This window comes from Diprion similis, chromosome 1 (genome assembly GCF_021155765.1).
Source record: "Diprion similis isolate iyDipSimi1 chromosome 1, iyDipSimi1.1, whole genome shotgun sequence".
Lineage (NCBI taxonomy): Eukaryota > Metazoa > Arthropoda > Insecta > Hymenoptera > Diprionidae > Diprion > Diprion similis.
In genome coordinates this window covers 4,669,422-4,690,041 of record NC_060105.1, presented here as the reverse complement: position 1 = coordinate 4,690,041, position 20,620 = coordinate 4,669,422, and the positions used below count along the sequence as shown (strand labels likewise).

Sequence of the window (20,620 nt, the reverse complement as noted above, 5' to 3'; positions counted from 1 at the left end):
AACCATAGACATAGAATCTTAAGATTTTGGTTGAGCAAGAATCTACCAAACATAAAAATATTTTACGAGCAAATGAATACAATTTGAAATATAAACATCAGAATCTGATGGTCAGATCAGTTCAAGCATGGCTTTAAAAACAACGTGAAAAATCATGAAAGTTCTCTTATTCGAACTTTCTACAGATTCGCGCCAATATATGGTAAGAATGAGAAACGACAGGAACTCTTAGGATACTCAGTTGCCTATTTTATCGACTGTGCACGTATGTACACGAATTTATCGACGTGTGGCGCTTGCAACGGTCGGATTTCAGCCAGCACAGCAACGATTTCACATGTCATATGATGCTAGTCATAGTTTGTGGACGATTACAATATCCCCCGTTGCTCGAGATATGTCAGTTTGCCCAAGGCATATGAGTGTGAGGAAAATAATATCTCTTTTTATAAATTCACCAGAAAGATAATAGAATTTCCGCTTAAAATACTATTCGTTGAGTGGTCATTTCATAATCTACCAGTGCTGAACTAACAGAAACTGTTGTTTCTCACTTTCTGAATAACTTGGAACCCGATTAATTGCATTGAAGTTTTCTCTGTGCTGTACTTCTGCAGCATATGCATCGCGCAATGTCAACAATGTAAGGTAAACAATACATCGAGTAATTATGAGGTGGCATGTGTTTCAAAATCTTCAATAGACAATCAAACTTCGTTTATGATCATTTTATCCTGTGTCACTTCAGGGTGTAACCTCTTATTGATAATCTGAATATGCGGATGACAGCTACTTAACAAAGTTCGGTCTTTCGATACGCTTAACTAATTCATTCTAACAATTTTGGTTAATCACTTGCCACGTAACTAGTGCGTAACTTTAATTATTACAACGCCATGTAAAATGTAAAATATAAAAAATAAAATGTAGATAATGACGTAAATGTACGAATCGCCGCGAAATATTTTGTCCCCAATTCCAAATCGCAAAGCATAAAAAAACCTTTTCCCATTAAATCGAGTCTTCGAATTCACTTATAGTATATATTTTACTGAGCAACTAAATAATGGTTAAATATAGATGTTAGAGAGTTCAATAATGTCTAAACATTTCGATTGTTTAAAATTAGTTTAGCCTGATACTCGTCGCAGCATGTTTTTAATTGTTACAATGTACAAAGTTTCGTTTCAAAGCAGTCGATGCTGCAACAACATTTTGACCACACAAAAAAATAAGTCAGTTAATTGCATAGGTAATTCTGTCTGTGAGCAAAGCTAATTAGCATTATTATGTAGCCAACAAATTTTCATTTAACATTCAGTACTGAAGAACAGACGCATAACGAATTGATAATGCACTCTAATATAGACGGTATTCTGATTTTTCTTAGCAAACAATTTATGATAATATAATACTCTGTTTTCAGTCAGTCACAAATCAATGTGATTCTATTTGGTCTGGTTTTCTTGTTATCTTTACATGATGGATAACAAGATAAGAAATATAACAGTGTAGGATGAAACCTCCGGGCTAGATATTCGGTTTTGTGAATTTTGTAAATTATATAATGTAAACACAAATAGTGTGGTTTATTCAATCTCCGAACCACTGTACTAAGACAACAAAAGCTTGAAGATGGGTTCAATAGCTTTGGAAGAGTACGATCTCATGAAAGACTCAAAATATCGAGTGTAAGTATTAATCACATTTTTTACACTTTCAATATAAAATACATAGCTTATGACTTGTATGTTGAATTACATAAACATATAACAAAACACACTTACCAAATAGTAAGTGTCTCAAACGTCAAATTTCGTTTGGTACTTGTCATTTCTATAACAATTTTAATCAACACTTTTATCCCACTGATGACTTATTATTGATCTGGATCCCATTTATCACATTTATTTATTGTGCATAAATTGTCTGTATGAAATATGATATTTATATATTCATAGGTCGATGGTTTCCTTAATTCCAAACCTTTTTTTTTTCACAATCCACCGCAAGTTAGTAGTATCAGTTTTGTGATAAAACGCGTGATAACATTATATACGCATTCTCGGAACCTGATTAGATTATATCCATTCTCATAGTACACAGTGGATGAGATTAAGACCTCTGGAAAATGCAACTTTGGCTTATCTTTACTTAGCCTGTAAGCTTTTCCCTGTCGGTCCTTTGTTATCTGAGTCAAATAAATGAATGCCCACTGTTATGAAAATTCCTCTTTTTTCAGCTATGTCTCAGCAGTGGATAAAGCCCTTAAAAATTTCGAATACACAAGCGAATGGGCAGACCTTATTTCCGCTCTTGGAAAACTGAACAAGGTCCTTTTGAGTCATATGAAGTTTCCTGTCATACCAAGAAGGATAAAAATATCAAAAAGGCTAGCACAATGCATGCATCCTGCACTTCCCTCAGGCGTTCATCTCAAGGCGCTGGAAACGTACGATATTATTTTCAAATGCATGGGAACAAACAGGCTCAGTCACGAACTTTTCATATATAGTGCTGGTAAGTTGGGCCACTTGTATCCAATTGCAACTAGTTGCTCGACCACATATATGTACAGTAGATGTGGATTGTAATCATGTTTAGAAGTGTTTGTTCATTCAAGAATGTCAATATTAATGGCAATAAAAATGCAATTGATCGCAGATATAAAAAGACGAAGTATATTTGCACGGATATTTCATAATTACGCGTAAATAATATCTACAAAAATGGAGTTATACATTACATCGGAATAAATTTAGGTCACTTTTGGACCAAATGAGAGCAATTCATGAAAATAACATTTAGCGATTTTGCCACATTCACATTGTTGGCAATCACATATCTTAAGAAGTGTTCTTTATTCATATTCTCGTAATCATTCATCCTGAAACCTTTGAACTGGATTTCTCATTTAACAATGATAAAAATAATCACTGCTCTTTAGCAATTGTGTCTGGCACGTGAGTGCATTCAAGAGTATAGTATAATCAGCCCGTTCGCAGCGACGATTTGAAAATATATCTATAATCACAATATGATGTTTTCTCTGACAGTCATTATTAACCTTTTTTCACAGGTCTCTTTCCATTACTGGGCCATGCAGCGATGAATGTTCGCCCATCATTATTGACAGTTTACGAGACACATTTTGTGCCTCTCGGAGAAAGACTTCGTCCTGGATTGAGTGGGTTTCTTAGCGGTGTTTTACCCGGTCTCGAGGAAGGATCTGACCACTTCGATCGGTAAATTCAATGCAAAACACTGTAGTTTTCTGTAATTTTCAAAACCTGGTTTAGTATATATAATGTATCTCAGACTACTGGTCCACTTATTAAGGATATTTCTTTTATTGTCTTCAGAACAAATTCTCTTCTGGAAAAAGTTTGCGAAGGGGTTTCCCCGGAACACTTCTACGCGTGTTTGTGGGATTGTTTAGCATCAAATTCTGGGATTCGTTTACCAGCTATATCTTTTGTGCTGGCTCATTTCAATAGAAAACTATCCATGGAAGATCAGCTGTATATCATGGGTACAAACATCGACATTATGGTAAGAAATTTCAGTGCGTTAAAAGATTGACTGCGAGTATTATTGTCAATTCAATTTTGGAATCCTGTAGTTCTAGTATATTTTCTGATCCTATTAATATTGAAATCTGAACAAATTTAATAATACAGTATAGATTACTATTTCATACATTTACTGTGTGCTACGAATGTTTTAGCTAAGGTAAATATTCTACTACACGAATGAACCGAATTTGGTAGTATTATCACGTTTTCCTTCTCCCCTTTTTTATGACAGGTTACTGCTTTATGTGCTGGAGTTCAAGATAGTTCTGTTTTAGTACAAAGAAGTGCGCTTGATTTATTATTGGTAGGCTTTCCAGTTCATAACAGTCAATTAATTCGAGAAGATATGGTATTGTTACTAACAGCTGCCCTAGTCACTATATTACGAAGAGATATGAGCCTGAACAGGTATTGACTACAAATAGTTTGTTTTTCTTAAATCCATGCAAAAAATATTTTCTTATTTAATTATGTGGTGTGAAAATGATCTTTATATTCCAGACGACTTTTTGCTTGGCTTTTGGGAACAGAAGTTAATATGTCCATTTTGAAAAAAAGAATTGATCCAGCAGTAGCTGAAGCATCCGCGACATACTTTGATATCTTCTCCAAAGATATGTTAATTCAAGCGATAAAATCCACGCTCAGAACTGTGTATAAGGAGAATCCACAGGACTTAAAACCATACAGAATTCTAGTTTCATTATTAGATAAACCAGACATTGGTCCGGTAATTCTAGACGATATTCTCTACGAAGTATTCAGGTGAATTATAATATTTTTGAATGACAACAACTTGTTATTTGCTTGAAGATGAACCAGTATGACATACTATAACAGTTCTTTTTCACTATAATAAAATCATTCTGAAACATTTGTAATATACTTTCAGAACACTTTATAATGCATGTAAAAAATCGGATAAACCGGTAAAATCGAACGAGGTAGTGAAATCTGCGAATCTTCTATTTACTACACTGGAGCCATCTTATGTTTGGGTGCATTGCGGATATTTGTTTGAGAAAGCTTGCTCGACAAGAGTAAAAAGCCTCGAGGAGATTGAAGAGAATAAAGTAAATCTGGTCGGTAGTGGAATGCCTAATCTAATAGAGGTTTGCATTTTAACTGAGTTTTTGCTAGACACGGTGTCTTTGGATGCCTCTTTGGATACGCCATCTGAGCATTTACCAGGTCTATTCTACCAAGTAATTAACAAGTTATCCTGCCACACCGATGTCTTATCACCAAATGAAATTGCCAAAAGTCTTGGCTTATGTGCTAAAATTTTATCCAGAGTTCAACCGACCATAGCCAATTCTCATGTGGATAAAATAGAACCTGAGACAAAGTTAGAAATCATGCTTAATCCGGGTTCACCTAATACAGCTGTTGCAGACAGTTCATTGAATCCTATACCGCTGGAAAAGAGTCAGTCAGATAGTAAATTAAATAAAACAGATATGCTGAATAATTTGGTAGTGGACAAAAGTCCGAGTCCAAGGAGGCGGGCAAACTCCGGTGGCAGTGGTAAAAAAAGTGATAAAAAATCGAAGAAAAAAAGTAGTAAAAGTACGTCAAAGCTAAGCGACAGTTATACCATTCAAGCAGATGGCAGTAACATATCTGTAGTGGTCAGTGAAGATGTCAAACCAATTGCTCGAAATAAAAGTATGGACAATCTCAAAATTGATTACTCTGAGACAAACTTAAATAGTTCTGCACGTCAGAGTGAAAACTTGACTCCTAAAAGTTTATCAAGGAAAAGTTTGACCGGATCAAATGGATCGTTGAACAGAGGTCCGTCACCTGCTTTACAAGCGCAAAATTCAATGTTGGAGAAATGCCTAAGACAATATGAATTGTTTTATGTAAAATTAGTGAGTAACAGAATATTGACTAAAGATAGAACGGTTTCCGACATGTTTGAAGATCTAGTAATAGTCTCTCCAAGAGAAAGTTTTCAAGAACGAAGTAAACATCTGGAATCTTTATTGACTTCAAGACTCAACTCAGAAGATTCCGGATTTTTTAGTCAAGATGCACCTTTGGCCACTGAAATATCATGCTTAAATTTTTTGCAACCAAAAAATGGATCTATCAAACGCTCGGAATGGGAAGATGCGATGAAAATTGCGTCAAGCCTATTGGTTGAATTATCAACATTTCCAACGTATTGTCTCCCAGGAGACGGCATTTTGCTAGAAGAAGAACCTAAAGGGCAAGTTGTACTACCAAACTGGTTAAAAGTCTTGGTGGTTTGCGCGTGCTGGTTGGGGAGAGAACCGTCACTCCAGTTAACGAGTATGGCAACATTATTGGATTTAATTGCTTTATTGAAAGCACAACGGGATGTGAAGCCTCATCCTCAGAGTGGAGAGGGAGTAACAACAGTGGTGATGGTTCCTTTGTTGAAAGAATGGCACGTCAATATTTTAGAACAACATACAAACGTGTTTCAAGTAAGTTGAGCTCGGCTTCGACCTTGATTTTGTAAAGTGAATTATTGGATAAGTCAGTTAAACTAACAAAATCGATATAATTTTCCAGGTACTCGCTCATTCTTTATGGCATCATCTTGGGGAGCTGCCTGCTCATGAATACAGAATGCGTTGTGTTGAACTTTTACATGAATTGCATCACGCACTTCATAATTCCTGCGATGCTGTTGAGGATGTAATAGGTTCAACTCTAACGTGTGACAATTTGGAAAAAAGAGTCGAAGCGTTTAGCAGATTTGCTACATTGTGGCATCTAGGTCGAGAAGTTGAAACTAATCCTAGATTAAGAGGATGCTTGAGGACATTTGATAAGTAAGTTCACAGTATTGAATAATTGAAATAATGTTTTCAAAATGTAAATCTAAAAAAAATTAGAAACAGTCTTGCTATTGTTTTGTTCTAACAACTTTTATCATCTTGTAATTTCAGATCTTTGTTAAAAATGTTAGATAATCTTCAGCTAGCGTATAATTCACCACTAAAACTTCAAGCGCAATCCTGGTTGCTGCATTCCTTATTGCGTGGTGATATTTCACGTATTGTTGATCCTGTGCTGACAATGTTACTCGACCCCTCTACTTGTAGAATGAGCGTACTCCACGTGAGCATTCAACATAGCAATACAGTACTAACTAAAAATGATGTGGTTGAAGAAAAGTCTGAGCCGCATGACGATTTTGAAGGTGCTGCAAAGATTTACGCCATCAGTTCTGTCGACGGTAATGTTATATATCACGTCAGCGACTCTACAGATGATGCTAAGTGGAAGAAAGGTAGAAAAAAAATCAAATTGATAAATCCTGTTAAGGCAAAGAGAATATTTGCTGTGACAACCTTGGCAAATGGTGATAAAGGTAGTCATTTTATAACAGAAAAGAATCAGTTCATGAAAGAATTGGAGGTACCACCAAGTATTTCTGGTAATAATAACATATCCGTTTTTGTTAATCCGTTGTCAGTAAACTGTAGTGCAAATTCGAATGACTCCTTGACTGAAGACGAGTCTTTGCAAAGTGTCAAAAAATCTAGTTTGACGACAGAACTTTTAAAAAATGCTACTAGGTTCAAAAAGAAAGACTTTGATAAAGGATCAACTGCAAGTTTGGATGAAAGTTTGTTCGATTCTGCAAATTCTAGCTTAAAAATTAAGGAAAAAAATGACATGAAGAAAGCAAACGGCGATGTTGGATCGTCATTAGATTCCATCACGAATAGTTTTGATTCCAGTAGTCCTGAAAGAACAAACAAAGTACAAAAATCGAAAAAAGGAATGCTAATTCCTGGTAGCTCCAAAGAAGTTGCTGGCACAATAATGACTGGTAGATACCATAGTACAAATGAATTTTCAACAAGCTATGAAACACATGATGTTCCGGGAAGCTTTGAAGCCACAGCTGAAGTTCCTAGTTGGACAATGGGAGATGACGAGGGTGACTTGGAATTAAGTACTACTGCCGAAGAGTACTTCAGCAATTCCAGCGGTGTCAGTATCGTTGAAGATATTCTCAACGAAGTTATCGACAAAGTGTTGCTACAGTGTGATGTTATGGAACCAGTTAAGCCTGTGAGTATAGTTTGTTGAAATGAAGTTCTTACCCATGAAGTACAGAACAACGTGAAGTATAAAACTCAAGAAATGCATTTTATCAGAGTTTCAAATATCTATGTATGATTACAGTCAGATGCATCGGTGCAACTTGATACAAATTCTAGACGCACTTCTGGTGTCGGCGTTCACAATCTTCACTCTCATATGCTGCTCTACTGTGGAGTTTATGACTCAACGAGGACGCTTTATGCATTACGCACTCTAAGAAACGAACTTTTAACAAATACAAGAATGTTCTTGTGCTCAGCAGCGACAACCGGTATTGCAAATACTACAAAAAGTACAGCGCTACTGAATTTATTAGCGAGACATCGGAAAAGTGTATTTGGACGAAACTTTCATGGAGACATAGTGAATAGCGAGTTTGTAGCAGCGTATAGAAGTAGCATGTACTTGGAAGTTTTGATTAGTGTTTGCCTATACTTTGCCAGAAGCTATTATCCCAATTTAGGACAAATGAGACTAACTCAGGAGGAGATTGCAGGAAATAGACAGGTAACTTTGTGTATACAATTCATTACTATCTCTCAATTTTTACAATACGTTAATACAATGTACCTTAAAATGGAATCAAGATAAACTAATTGTTATGATTATTTTTTTTTATCAAATACAGGTTCAATTAGCAAGTGCAGAACTTTTAATGCTTATATTCTCTGAACTTATTGCCATTGTTCGAGATTCTGGAAAAGGATTTAGTTGTTATATAGTTGACTTATTGGCAAAATGTAAAGTTCAAAAGGTCGCTCTTCACTGTTTGGTATCAAGCGTTCTAAATATGAAAAATGCCCAGAAAGAAAATGAAGATATTTTTACTTTCACTGAAGAAATAGTATTGTTCAATGACCCTGTGACTGACACCTATGTAAACAAATGTAAATACAGAGCTAGTGATCATACCGAAGCCTTTCAAATTCAATTACTAAGGTCGGTACCAATATCTTATGATACACAAACTAAAAAATTGTTGATCTTTAATCTTCAGTTTTGTATACTTTCAGGCTACTGTTAGCTCTAATTATGCTTGAGCATCAATGTGGTGTGCAGAAAGGGGAAGAAGTTACTCCGACTCAGCCAACTCCTTCTACACCAACTCGAAATGCGCCAAATTTGACTGGCAGTGCACTTAAATATATACCTGGAGCACCATTACCGCAGCAGCCAATGTTCTTAGCCAGTATATTGAGCGCCTTGCAACTGGTTAGCATTCCTCATTTCTCAATTATATAAGTTTGTTCCCAAATTTGGTTCACTGTCACTTTATTGCTCAGTTAAGTGAGTATTTTATATGACTTCTGATTCTGATTATTTCTCTGTAGGATCACATGAGGCATTTACATCAGCATTGGACAACTCTGGTCACATCTAGCCTTCCATTTATGGGATCATCTCTCACGCAAATTGTGACATCTGTAATTCATCAGCTTTGCTATAATATAGAACATCTAGCATCTTATTACGTCAGTGAAGAGGCGGCACTCACTTTAAAATTAAAAGATATAACTACCGTCGAATGCTGCTTACCGGCAGATTACACTGTTACTCATCTGGAAGCTTTGACCTTTTTACTTCATTACTGCTTACTTGATAACTCGCAGCAGCTTGGGTACTCGTTCAATCAACCGCTGAGTGGAACTGTTCAAACCGGGATCCCTGGAGCAAACCCTGGGCAAATATTCAATAATCTTATCCATGTGTTCATGCCAAGCCCACTTTCACCTGTAAGTAGTAAATCTGAAATAATGATGGTTTGAATTTATCTGTTGAAATAGGACCATAACTTTATTGAGCAGGTTACATTGACCTACAGAGATTAAAAATTTTAATATTTTATAATGAATATATAATCGTGTTTTTGTCTTTCAGGAAATTGCCAGTGGAAAGGATAAAGCTGGATTGAGTGAACAACACTTACACGCAAGAAGAACGGCTTTGAGTCATTTACCGAGAATAATAGCTTCTCTTTCAGCTTTGTGGCAAGCAGTACTTGTCACTAAGGATAAGTAAGTTTTAGACTAAATTTAAATCAAATTTACGTGGATATGATATGCGTCAAAATGATACAACATGAAAGATGGAATAAGTTATTAAATCAAATTTATATTGACAGCGAACAGGCAAGTTGCGTTGTGGGTAGCCCCAGGGTTGTTAAACATCAGCTGTTGGAACTCTTATCTCCTATTTCATTTCATCATGGTGTTAATTTCCTGGCTGCAGTTGCGGTCGCATGGCATGAAAGAAGACAACCGTCTGCCGCGTCAAAAAAGGTTATTTACTTTTCAAAAAATACGTCCAATGTTGAATGAAAATTTGGAAATATTTGCACAGCCTTTAATGTAATACGGTTTTTCAAAGTGTTGAGGATTGATTTGTCTAGGTCTTACCTGAAGCCTGTCCAAACCAACAAGTGATGGTCCATCTAGTCAGCGCTATTCGTGTTATGCCTATTGATACGCTTGTACACACTGTACACCAATTAGTGAAATCTCCACCACCGATTCACGGTGTAAAACAAGATTTCTCTCTGGAAGTATCGGTCTTAGAATTATTGTACGTTTACATGCAGAGCAATACATCGCAATCCCTTGTTGAATCGTGGGGATCTTTACTTGGACTGCTCAAAGATAGTCTTGCATTAACTGCACCTGCCCAGTTCCTATTACTTGCGATACTAAATGAGTATATACAAAAATGTCCGCCTATGCAAGAGAAAAAAGATGTTCGTGATCTACAAGATATCACAGCTAAGGTATGTTTAAATCAAATTCGTTGCCTGTTATCCAAGTGAAACTCTTCCGAGACTTGAAAAGGTGTTAGGAAAACTTTGTATTTTCTTATCGCGTTCTATTTTTTTTTTCAGCTGGTGGAATCATGCTCTCAAATAGCTGGAGCGTGTCTAGAGCAGACAACATGGCTAAGACGAAATTTAGCTGTGCGAGAAGATGTTTTAGAGGTTGCGGAAGGAGTTACTGAAGGTAATTGATAAAGAATAATCATCCTTGAAATATTTCTTGCCAAGGACAAGGTATTTCCTTTACTGGTTTTATTCATATTGTAATTATATTTCAGTTACCCCTGGTACACCGCCTAATACTGCCTACAGCGTTCAGGCGCAGGCTGTCTTAGCTGAAATTTTGGCACACCTTTTGGATGTTAGTTATGGATCCCAAGAGAAAGAGCGAGTAGTCACGCTGTTAACCAATCTCATGTACAATATTACACCATATCTGAAAAATCATACGTAAGTTTATATTTTGATTATCATGTACATTGAAATTGCTAATGAGTTCACTGCAATGAAAAGACGATTTTTGGTATGTAAACGGAGTGTTTATCGTCTCTCCTTGGCAATACTTATGCATTTGTAATTAGAGGAAGACGAGGTTCAATTGTGATAACTGTTACAGAATGAGAAATATTGCATCATTCACTGCCTGTTCCCAACTACTCAGCTCACTGTCAGGCTACCAGTATACTAGAAAAGCATGGCGTAAAGATGTTCTTGATTTACTACTCGATCCAGCACTGTTTCAAATGACGCCAGCGTGTTTACCCTATTGGAGAACTGTAATTGACAATTTAATGACACATGACAACACAACATTTAGGGATCTAATGAGTACGTATGCATCTATAATGATCTACTCGCTGTACAAGCCCACGAATAGATACGATAATTTATGCAACTGGGTCCCTATTCAATATTGGAAAATACGAAGTTAAGTATCGTGTATTTATCTTTGCAGACAGAGTATCAATGGCACAAAGTAGTGGAATTAGCATATTTTCTTCTAAGGAACAAGAATATGAGCAAAGAGCCCAACTTCTAAAACGTTTGGCATTTGTTATTCTTTGCAGTGAAATGGATCAGTATCACAAATACATGCCTGAAATTCAAGGTAACACGTATTGTACAGATTATCAAAAGTAATTAAAATTAATAAATGTAAATGTTCAATTGCCAAGCAATTACATACTCCCTATAACACTATTAACAATTCAACAACTTTTTTATTATGCAGAACGTCTAGCCGACAGTTTGAGGCTTCCCCAAGTGATCCCATCTATTCAGGCGCAAGTTTTCCTGTGCTTTAGAGTATTATTACTGCGAATTTCACCCCATCATGCAACGTCCTTATGGCCTGTTATTGTCAGTGAACTAGTTCAAGTATTTTTACACATCGAACAAGAGTTGAATACCGATACTGAAGAATTCAGGTGAGTTGTATCTGCTAATACTTACTGACGTCATAATTGTCACAGTACAATCTATGAATCAATCATGTGCCAATGTTTTCATCATATATTCATTTTATGATAGTATTTGTGTGCACCATTAAATGATTGTTTGTCTACTAACAAAAGTCTAAATTTAATGAGAATTATCTCGAAGTCTGAGAAATGCACTTGATACGTGCTATATTCAATTTCCATATTCTCGGTTACGGAATGTGTGAATGACACCTAACAATCATTTAAATACGTCTCGAAATTGTAGTACACTAAATGATGTACGAGCATGACAACCTAAATTCATCTATATTTTCGTGTCATTGTTACTCAAGAACAGATAAGGAACTAATCGCTTAATTTGTAATTGGACAGACTAATAATATGTGTGGGTGTAACTAACACAGTCCTGCTTATGTAATTGCTGGGAATTTATTTAGGTATCAAATGACAGAGCCTTCAGGCTCTTCTAATTTGGTGTGGGTAATATTTAATTTGTGTTACGGTATTGAATTTTTTTGCAGCCATATACTTATACATATATTGCTACTGTACTTTTCACTAGTGGTTGATTTGTAATTTTACAACAGTAGTCTGATTGTACAATCGTAATGCAAGATATCCTTCAATTACTTGTTGCTGAATACGTTTAAACATTTCTAATAGCTGTAATCTATAGGACATTGCCATAATTTTTTTTTTAACAAGCAAAAAAGTTATACCTCATCAAACTAAATTCGCAAGTGGTGATATATGTGAATGGTTAATGTTTGGTAATACTGACATACTCCACACTAACAAGAATGATTCCTAATGACGTGATGTTTTTGGCTCTGTTTTGGCATCCGTGATATGGTTGGATTTATGGTGCGACAATGATTTTGGTGGTTGGTGTTGGGCAACAGTCGACAGAACAGGTAATTAGACCTAAGTACAAATAAACTGTAACATTGATAATTTCAGAAATTGCTTAGCATACTTCAGGCATGAATAGGAGGGTAGTATTCTGTTAGAAATGAAATTCATTTGCATCTATCAATGTGAAAACTTGTGAATTTTGCATCTACTGATTTTCCAATTAATAAAATACGTGATTTTGTATTTGATTTTGCGTGTATTTCTGTAAATAATAACAATGAAATATTACCAGTTTAATTACAAATTTCCTTGTTTAAGGTGATCGCAAATGAATATTATCAGGCATTAACTGAAGTTGATAGTCATTCATATGTTTCTCGTATGAGAATTCACAAATTTCTTCGATTCTATATTCTAAATCATATGACTCGGTTGGTTTTTTTTTCTTTTTTAAAATTCTGTTTTTACACATATCTTTATTCTTGTCTAAAAATTGTTATTTATCTGAGATTGATACACGAATGGCTTGAAACAAATACTCACTAAACATTTGTGCAACATCTTTGTCTTATTCTAATTTCCAGTGGTATATTTTGTCAAAATCGATGTGTGGGTTTCACTAAGCATTAACGTTATAATGTAATTGCTATAATAGTAATGCTGCATACGTATCTTTCAGGAATCATACGAATTTTAATTGTACTTTGTGTTGTCCTTGTATGATTTTGGCTGGCTTTTTACCATATAATTTGCATTCACACATCCAAATTTCATGTACCGACGGCTACTTTTAGTGGCTTTTGAATATCAATGAAGTTAAAAAATAACGATTTTTTTTTTCATTTAGCTCTCACATTAGACTTTTATCCGCATTGGATTCCTCATGGGCAGTAAATGCCAGTAATGGTCTTCAAGCTCATGGACATCCACACTGGCTACAGCTGCAATTAGCTACTGCTAAACTCTTGGATCTCGCATTGCTCTTACCAGCGCACAGACTTCCACAGTTCCAAATGTGCGTGTACAAAAAAAAAATTATAATGAAAATTATAATGTGTATGAAGATAAACTTCGTACACATACTTCAGTAGTATCTTGCTTCTTTAATTACCTATTTATGCTCTTATTCAATAATATATTTGATATACTCAGGTATCGATGGGCATTTGTGGGTGATGCAGCATCAGGCAGTATACAGAACAGCGAGCGTCAAACAGATTTTGTGCCTCACATTACCAGGATTGCAAGGCTTATGGACACTAAGGTATGTATTCATCATTTTAACATGTGAGCATTTATTAAAAAGTACTGTGAAAATCTGGTCAAGGTATAATCGGATTTTCTAAAATGCATGTTTGGAAGAGAAAAACAAATCATCAACAAAATAGGTCTCAGTGTTCTCAATGTTATAACTTTTAAACTGAGCAGTTTTATTTTTCATAAATGTTTATATTTTCTTGCTACTGACACATCTCTAGTGGTACACATAGTTGTGAGTTTTCGTCAAACACGTAGGCTTCTTTACATTCGCATCCACTTATGCATGGCATGTAACAATCAACTTCGTTCGGATTAGCGCACGTGAATTGACAGACGCAGTGAGACCAAACAGATCTTGTGTCACACTTACTTAGCTTTTTATATCCCATGAAATCTAACTCATGATAATCGTAACCAGGTATTCTATGTTTTGTGTATTGATACACTCTTTCTGGTGGTTGTAACCATTTGAGTTGATGATACGGCGGTTTAATCACTTCTACGGATCCTTCATCATTCTCTGGATCCAAATCTATTTCCTCTTTTGCAGCATATATATCATTTTTATTTTTATCACTTTTAGGCATTGCCTCTTCATAATCATTTATTATGTAAAAATCATCTTGGGTAGTATCTACTCGTTTTGTAGGTTGTTGCATGGGTCTGCGACCATTCAGTAAAAATTCATCGTATACACCGTAGTCCTCGTAATCTGAATCATCTACGTATTCTGCAAACAAAATCCAGTTTTAGATTATGTACGGTCGCATCTATCAGTACCTGACTGAAGTATTATTACCTGAGTAAAGTATTAGGTATTCAAATAATCTGAAAGATGTTTCTTCGGTGAACTTGAGACCCACCATTAGTAAATATCGGTTAGTTACATAACAGCATTTTATCTAGCCTATCCATCTCTACTAGAGATTCAATTTAGAAAAAATCTTGATGCTTGTTATTACTTAACAGACTTAAGTCATGTATATACATATAGTTGTATAATTATTTATTGTTGCATCTTCATTCTCAATATTCGTTTTATTTCCATCAATTAATATCAAGTAGACTGAATTAAGCCTAGTTAAGCAATTATGGCCCTCTCTATTAACTGCGCCATTACACCCATTGCTACAGGTTTCATTTTTCCTGAATAATCATACAACACATTAGAGTTACACAAAAAAATTGCAAACCGTTTAAAATTAATTACGAAAATGCCCATTGTTACATTTTCATATTCTGCAAACAGTTTTTTTTTCGTACATTTGGAAAATTTCAACGAAATGCCACAGAGTTTTTCAATATTATAATAACACTAGTGAGTAAAGTTTTGCTAATGTACCTTACAGTCTGGTTCAAAAGTGCAAAAATATTGCTGTGAAATGTCTTCAGCACACTAACTAGTGGAGATTACAGCGCACAACTTAAATTCAGGGTCATTCTTTTGTGAAGTATTAGTTATATGCACTATGAAACCATTTGCTTTCTGCATTACTGCAAAATCACTAGTCATAACAATGAAAATTATAAATAGTGCGGATTGGCTTTCTTCCTTCAAATATAAACGCACTATATTTGTATTCAACAAGAAACTCTGTACGCCAGGTATTCAATTGAGTAAAAAAGAAAATGATTGTTTCAAAAATGTTGCAAACAATTCTGGAAGCTTTCATTAACATAAAAACAATCTTTCCTCACATACTTACGAGAAATAATTGTTGACACATTGATGCTTAAAATCAGCATACACACGTGTTTCAGTCCATTCATTCTGCCGGTTAATTCTGCACTGACTCGTTGCCTCTATTTGATCTTTCACTGTCATCCGATGCGCATACGAGTCCACTTTACTTATCATCAGTGGCTTAGGTACATAGGAATATCGATTGCTTTATATAGTACTGGTGAAATCCAGCTCAACTGAAAAAATTCTTTAATCTTTGAAACTCCGTTACGTAGAACTAGAAGTTGAATTATTCAATATCCGCGATATATGTGTAGCGATTCTTTTAGGTACAGTGATCAAATTGTGATTACTCTTTATGTCACGGAATAAAATACTGTTGTAAAAGTTTTTAACAATGTCAAACTAAGAAAGCTGCATATTATTTTTTATTCTTGATAGTCAGCTCAAGTTGTCAGCACACTGTAAAATGTACCAAAATTTCGAACAATTTCAGATCTACTGAAATGGAACAAAGAAGTCTACCGAATGTGACTTGACATTTTCCTATTATCGTTACTCTAGAATTTAGCCAATACAGAGAGGCATTAACGGAGTTCTGCTTGATACCGTGTGAGAAACTAAATTTATATAAAATGGGACTTGTGATGGATTGAAATGTTGGATTTGACAATTAACAAGTCGGTATTCACATTGTATTATTTTAACCACAAAGTGATTAATCCTGCCTTTGATATTATTCATCCAATGGTTATCTTCATTCAAGCTTTGTTCTACAAACAGAATTAAATGGACTTACCCATCCATGACCCAGGATTCATTCCTAAACTTATTTCAATATTAAAATTCAACACGTGTCTCCTGTCTTTATTTGAATTGCAAATGGCTGCGAACTAGTACAATCTTATAATTTGAAGCTTGCTGTTCTGACATTTCGAACTCTCCTTCTCTTATCCCATGGTTTATAAATAAAGTTTCCTTAGACTACATCTGGAACCAGTCCAATATATACAGGTCGAATAAAATAGGTGCTTTACGCTTATCTTGAAACACTAACATGTTTTTTTTCTTTTTTATTGAAAGCATTAGATTCGTGCTTTATCGCTTTTGTATATTCCAGGCTATTCATGTAGCTTTAACATGAAATGTAGTTATGAATGCGTATTTTATTAGTCATAAACTTTCAGATCGAGTTTGAAAGAGATTCCTATGGTACACTTACTACAATTAAATATTTATCGCATACAATAAGAAGTTACACTTTCAACAGAATAATGAATATTCTAGTGCTTCTAATTACATCATATTAAATTATAGTATGGTGGTGAGGTTGCTCCGTTGACATCGTTACCTGGCGAACTTTTACTGGCATCGAACAACATTCGCTCGTTACAAGATCTGCACCCATTCTTTACAGCACTTAGTCGTAGATCGACTGATTCACACGAAACATTGAATATCAGTCAATTAGAAGCAGTGATTGAACAAGACTTTCTCGAAAAGATGCCATCGGGTCTTTCGAGATAGTAGAAAATATCCATTTTCAATAACTAAGGTTTTTTTATGAACTCTATTTGGCAGCTAGGGCTGATAGTGTTGAAGATAAAGTCTCTCAAGCGTCAGACTTTCACGAATTTTTTTTTATTAAAGTTACTCTAAAAAACGTTCGTTTATAAAAATGCATTATAATATTAAAGGTCAATATTTATTCTGTTGTTAATAATTCTAAATGGGATGTTAAATTTTATATGTTATGATATATTTGTCGATTCTCAATAAGTGCAAACATAGATCTTCGAAACTATTTCATATTCCTGCACACCAGAAACTGCAATTTGAACTACAATTATAGATTCAATCTGCTTGTTGTCTTAACGTATAACAATTTATGATATCAATTCTGCGAGTATATCCAACATTTACCTTTTATTCAGGAAATAAATTGTATAGTTAACGATATGCCACTGTTAATAACTCTGATGTGAATTATTTTTTATCTTGCATGTATTTATGCTCTCTTTACTGACAGTTGGCCCGATTGCATCTGTATTTTTATTCTGACGCTTTTATCAAATTGTAGATGATATCGTTAATATACATTTTGTTCTACGACTCCGAGTAATCACTACAGGTAATACAAACTTAATTGATATAAATAATATTTCCGTGAACGATTTAGTCATGAAACTATTTTCTTGTACCAGTAATGTTACGTATTCTCATACTCTTACGAATAGTCTTTTCGTTGTAAACAATAACTCGAAAGTTTTACATCAATTGTTATACTAATTTATATTTAAAAACAATACAATTTCATGGAAAATTGTTTACTTATAGGTGTTATGTTGAAATCAACAGTAGTTGTATAATGGTATAATCAGCAGTAGCAATAATTCATTCATTCATTCATTCAACAGTAGTTGTGTAATGTTAATTAAGCAGTAGCAATAAGTCATTCGAATGATTTACTATCAATAATACTTGTTGTCATGCATTACTATTATCTTACATCTTTTTAACATTGCTATTGCCGATTGTGCCTATTACTTTAATACGATATGTGTATAATAACGGGAAACAGCAAATAATGTGTTTGGTGATTTAAAATCAGTAAGATAGTTGAGGATCTAGTTCGTTAAAGTGTAGTTTATTTGTCACTATCAATTATTGATTTCGATTATCAAAGCTTAGGCTTGCCTCCTCGTTCGGTTGTGAGTAGTTATGGAAATACTTAGTGTTTCATAGTGGCCTAGTCGACATTTTTCTGAAAATGTTGCAATGCTTTTGAAACACTTGGTGCAGTTAAGTAGGATCAAACAATATAATGAAAATTTATCTATCCCGATACAATTTTACATTCATGAATGAATATTGTGTGATTTCCTTTTTTTTGTGAATCTAATACGTGCTAATGACTAGTAGAATCTTTAAAATACCAAGTATTAAGCGAAGAGATGTCAAGCTTATGCCGAAGTTTTAATTATGTACGTAATTCACATGATTTCACAAAAAACACGTTGCAATAATTAGACGGTTTTATTATTAGATTTGAACTAATATTACATTTCAGAGACATTAAGTTTGGTATACAATAAGTTATAACTGTAAGTACATCTCAATGACAGATACTATGACTGTGTTGTAGTTTTATTTCGTTATGATTTGAAAATTGTTCTGGCCATTTAAATAAGTATTCATAACTTTAGACATTGGATTGTTTAAAGACACTTGTATTAGGAATTTGCTAAAAACAAGTTAGGAATTGGAATATGAAGGATAAAGTATGTAGTAGATAACTCAGGCTGTATCATCGATGTTGTTAATCAAGATGACAAAAATATTTTTGTACTTTAACGCAAACGTATAAAAGAGTAGATGTTGCTCGTAGACATGTAACTGTATATAGGGTGTTGATCTGAAGAGTTGATGTCTTAGCATTCTGAATATTTTGATTACTTTATTGAATGGAGGACCGAAGCTAGAGAAACATTTTACTTGTTTATTATTAGGTGATATCCCAAAATTTTCTCAAGATTAAATCAAATGAAGAAGGATATCACTTGATACAATTACTGTTGGCAATATATGGTTACAACATGTTCCTATATATTTAAATCCTCAAGTGATGGTGAATAATTCTTTGAAATATTTCTCAGTGGATTCAAGACTTTTGGTCTGGTTATTCTTTTTACACATTGAGATTTTATTAAAGTTTGCAACATTGAATAGTGAAAGTATAGTCTGAACTTTCATTTTGTCACTTTGTTTACGTCATGTTTTATGCATTGTGTTTATACTGTTCATTCATCTTACGTCCAGTTTGTTGACAATAATACATCATGGGAACTTTATATGCTTTCAAAATTGAAGGCTAAAAAACATTGTCGAATATAATTTTCTTCAATTCGTTTGTAATACAATTCTGTGAGAAGAACTTCTTCTATTCGCTGTGCCCCATATATCAAGTGAGATTGAATGTATTTTATCAAAATGAAAATTAATTGTCACTCACTTTTCAAGCATCTCTTTGAATAGTCTTGATCATCGAAGTAGTTTATAAATGAATTCTACTTCACAAACTCATCGAATAGCATGTTGTAAATATTAATCCCATGAAGAGATAAGACAAACTTGAAGTACCCTAATTATTGTTGATTATGCGCTAAAAATTATAATCAATTATTGTATAGTAAAGGCAGGGAGAATTTTATGTCCTTCTGAGTAATCATACGTCAATATTATTATACATATTAAGATCAATATATTTTACCTTAGTGAATGTATACGCTATTTATTGATATTAAAATTTAGAATGCTGTTTAATCATATTTAGCACAATCCATTCTTCACCTTTGTCTAATTACTATATTTATTTCAACAGAGTTGCATTATTCTCAAACGATTGAGTCAATGTATATTCAATTTCACTCATTTCTCAGGAGACAAGAGGATCTAATCATCGTAACTGATGACAACAAATGTGTTGTGCGATTTTTTTTATTTTTTTTTTTATTTTCGAAAGCATGATTATTCCTTGAAAGATGAATAATGAAAGTATATTGAAGGACTTGTTATATTATGTAATACATAAATGACGTGAAGGCTAAGATCTTGTTACGCCTACACCGCTTCTTTACTTTATGTAAGCTCAAGCCACAGCGAGCAATATTTCACTCACTTTATTGTTAGTTACTTTTCACTGGAGTAGCTCTAAAAGTAAATCGTATTTTAAATGCCATGTTGAAAATTGAAAAAATTACGTTCTCTTACAGGGTAAGCCAGTACGTCGTATATCACTTAGTCAGTTAGTTCAATATTTTTAACGCATTAGAACAAATGTGGATTTTTAGTTAATATTGTTTTATTACATATAACAGTTGCATTCGTGTACAAGAGAGGAATGAGG

General features: G+C 34.2%; 2 protein-coding genes across 6 annotated transcripts; one reads left to right on the top strand and one right to left on the bottom strand.

The window, feature by feature from the left end:
• The first annotated feature begins 343 nt into the window (after positions 1 to 343).
• LOC124407891 (protein dopey-1 homolog) lies at positions 344 to 19,252 on the top strand. 5 transcript variants are annotated; one of them, XM_046884477.1, is made up of 26 exons: positions 344 to 643; positions 1,427 to 1,691; positions 2,243 to 2,520; positions 3,080 to 3,245; positions 3,363 to 3,552; positions 3,808 to 3,983; positions 4,077 to 4,340; positions 4,468 to 6,034; positions 6,123 to 6,385; positions 6,503 to 7,637; positions 7,752 to 8,177; positions 8,299 to 8,609; positions 8,684 to 8,882; positions 9,002 to 9,403; positions 9,549 to 9,685; positions 9,793 to 9,949; positions 10,060 to 10,431; positions 10,543 to 10,657; positions 10,752 to 10,923; positions 11,090 to 11,301; positions 11,429 to 11,581; positions 11,705 to 11,900; positions 12,818 to 12,829; positions 13,618 to 13,785; positions 13,923 to 14,034; positions 17,032 to 19,252. In XM_046884477.1, the coding sequence occupies exons 2-26, from the start codon at positions 1,636 to 1,638 to the stop codon at positions 17,239 to 17,241; spliced, it is 7,449 nt and encodes a 2,482-aa protein (XP_046740433.1). In that variant the 5' UTR covers positions 344 to 643; positions 1,427 to 1,635; the 3' UTR covers positions 17,242 to 19,252. The 5 variants fall into 5 exon arrangements, with proteins under 5 accessions (XP_046740433.1, XP_046740443.1, XP_046740423.1 ...); XM_046884487.1 differs by having other exon boundaries at positions 344 to 648; positions 1,584 to 1,691; XM_046884467.1 differs by having other exon boundaries at positions 344 to 648.
• Positions 14,190 to 16,217, bottom strand: LOC124408038. Its single transcript, XM_046884698.1, has 3 exons — positions 16,068 to 16,217; positions 15,737 to 15,950; positions 14,190 to 14,760 (listed from the first exon to the last, which is right to left on the bottom strand). Exons 2-3 carry the CDS (start codon positions 15,798 to 15,800, stop codon positions 14,231 to 14,233), a joined length of 594 nt encoding a protein of 197 aa, XP_046740654.1. The 5' UTR covers positions 15,801 to 15,950; positions 16,068 to 16,217; the 3' UTR covers positions 14,190 to 14,230.
• Positions 19,253 to 20,620: the final 1,368 nt, after the last annotated feature.

What these genes read in the sequence shown, in the direction of transcription:
- LOC124407891 (XM_046884477.1), top strand. Translation starts at nt 1,636, where the DNA reads ATGGGTTCAATAGCTTTGGAAGAGTACGATCTCATGAAAGACTCAAAA. An exon ending in GGATCTGACCACTTCGATCG is followed by an intron (nt 3,246 to 3,362) that starts GTAAATTCAATG and finishes TATTGTCTTCAG; the next exon opens with AACAAATTCTCTTCTGGAAA. An exon ending in CGTCTGCCGCGTCAAAAAAG is followed by an intron (nt 9,950 to 10,059) that starts GTTATTTACTTT and finishes TGATTTGTCTAG; the next exon opens with GTCTTACCTGAAGCCTGTCC.
- LOC124408038 (XM_046884698.1), bottom strand. Translation starts at nt 15,800, where the DNA reads ATGAATGGACTGAAACACGTGTGTATGCTGATTTTAAGCATCAATGTG. An exon ending in TGTGTCAACAATTATTTCTC is followed by an intron (nt 14,761 to 15,736) that starts GTAAGTATGTGA and finishes TTTTGTTTGCAG; the next exon opens with AATACGTAGATGATTCAGAT.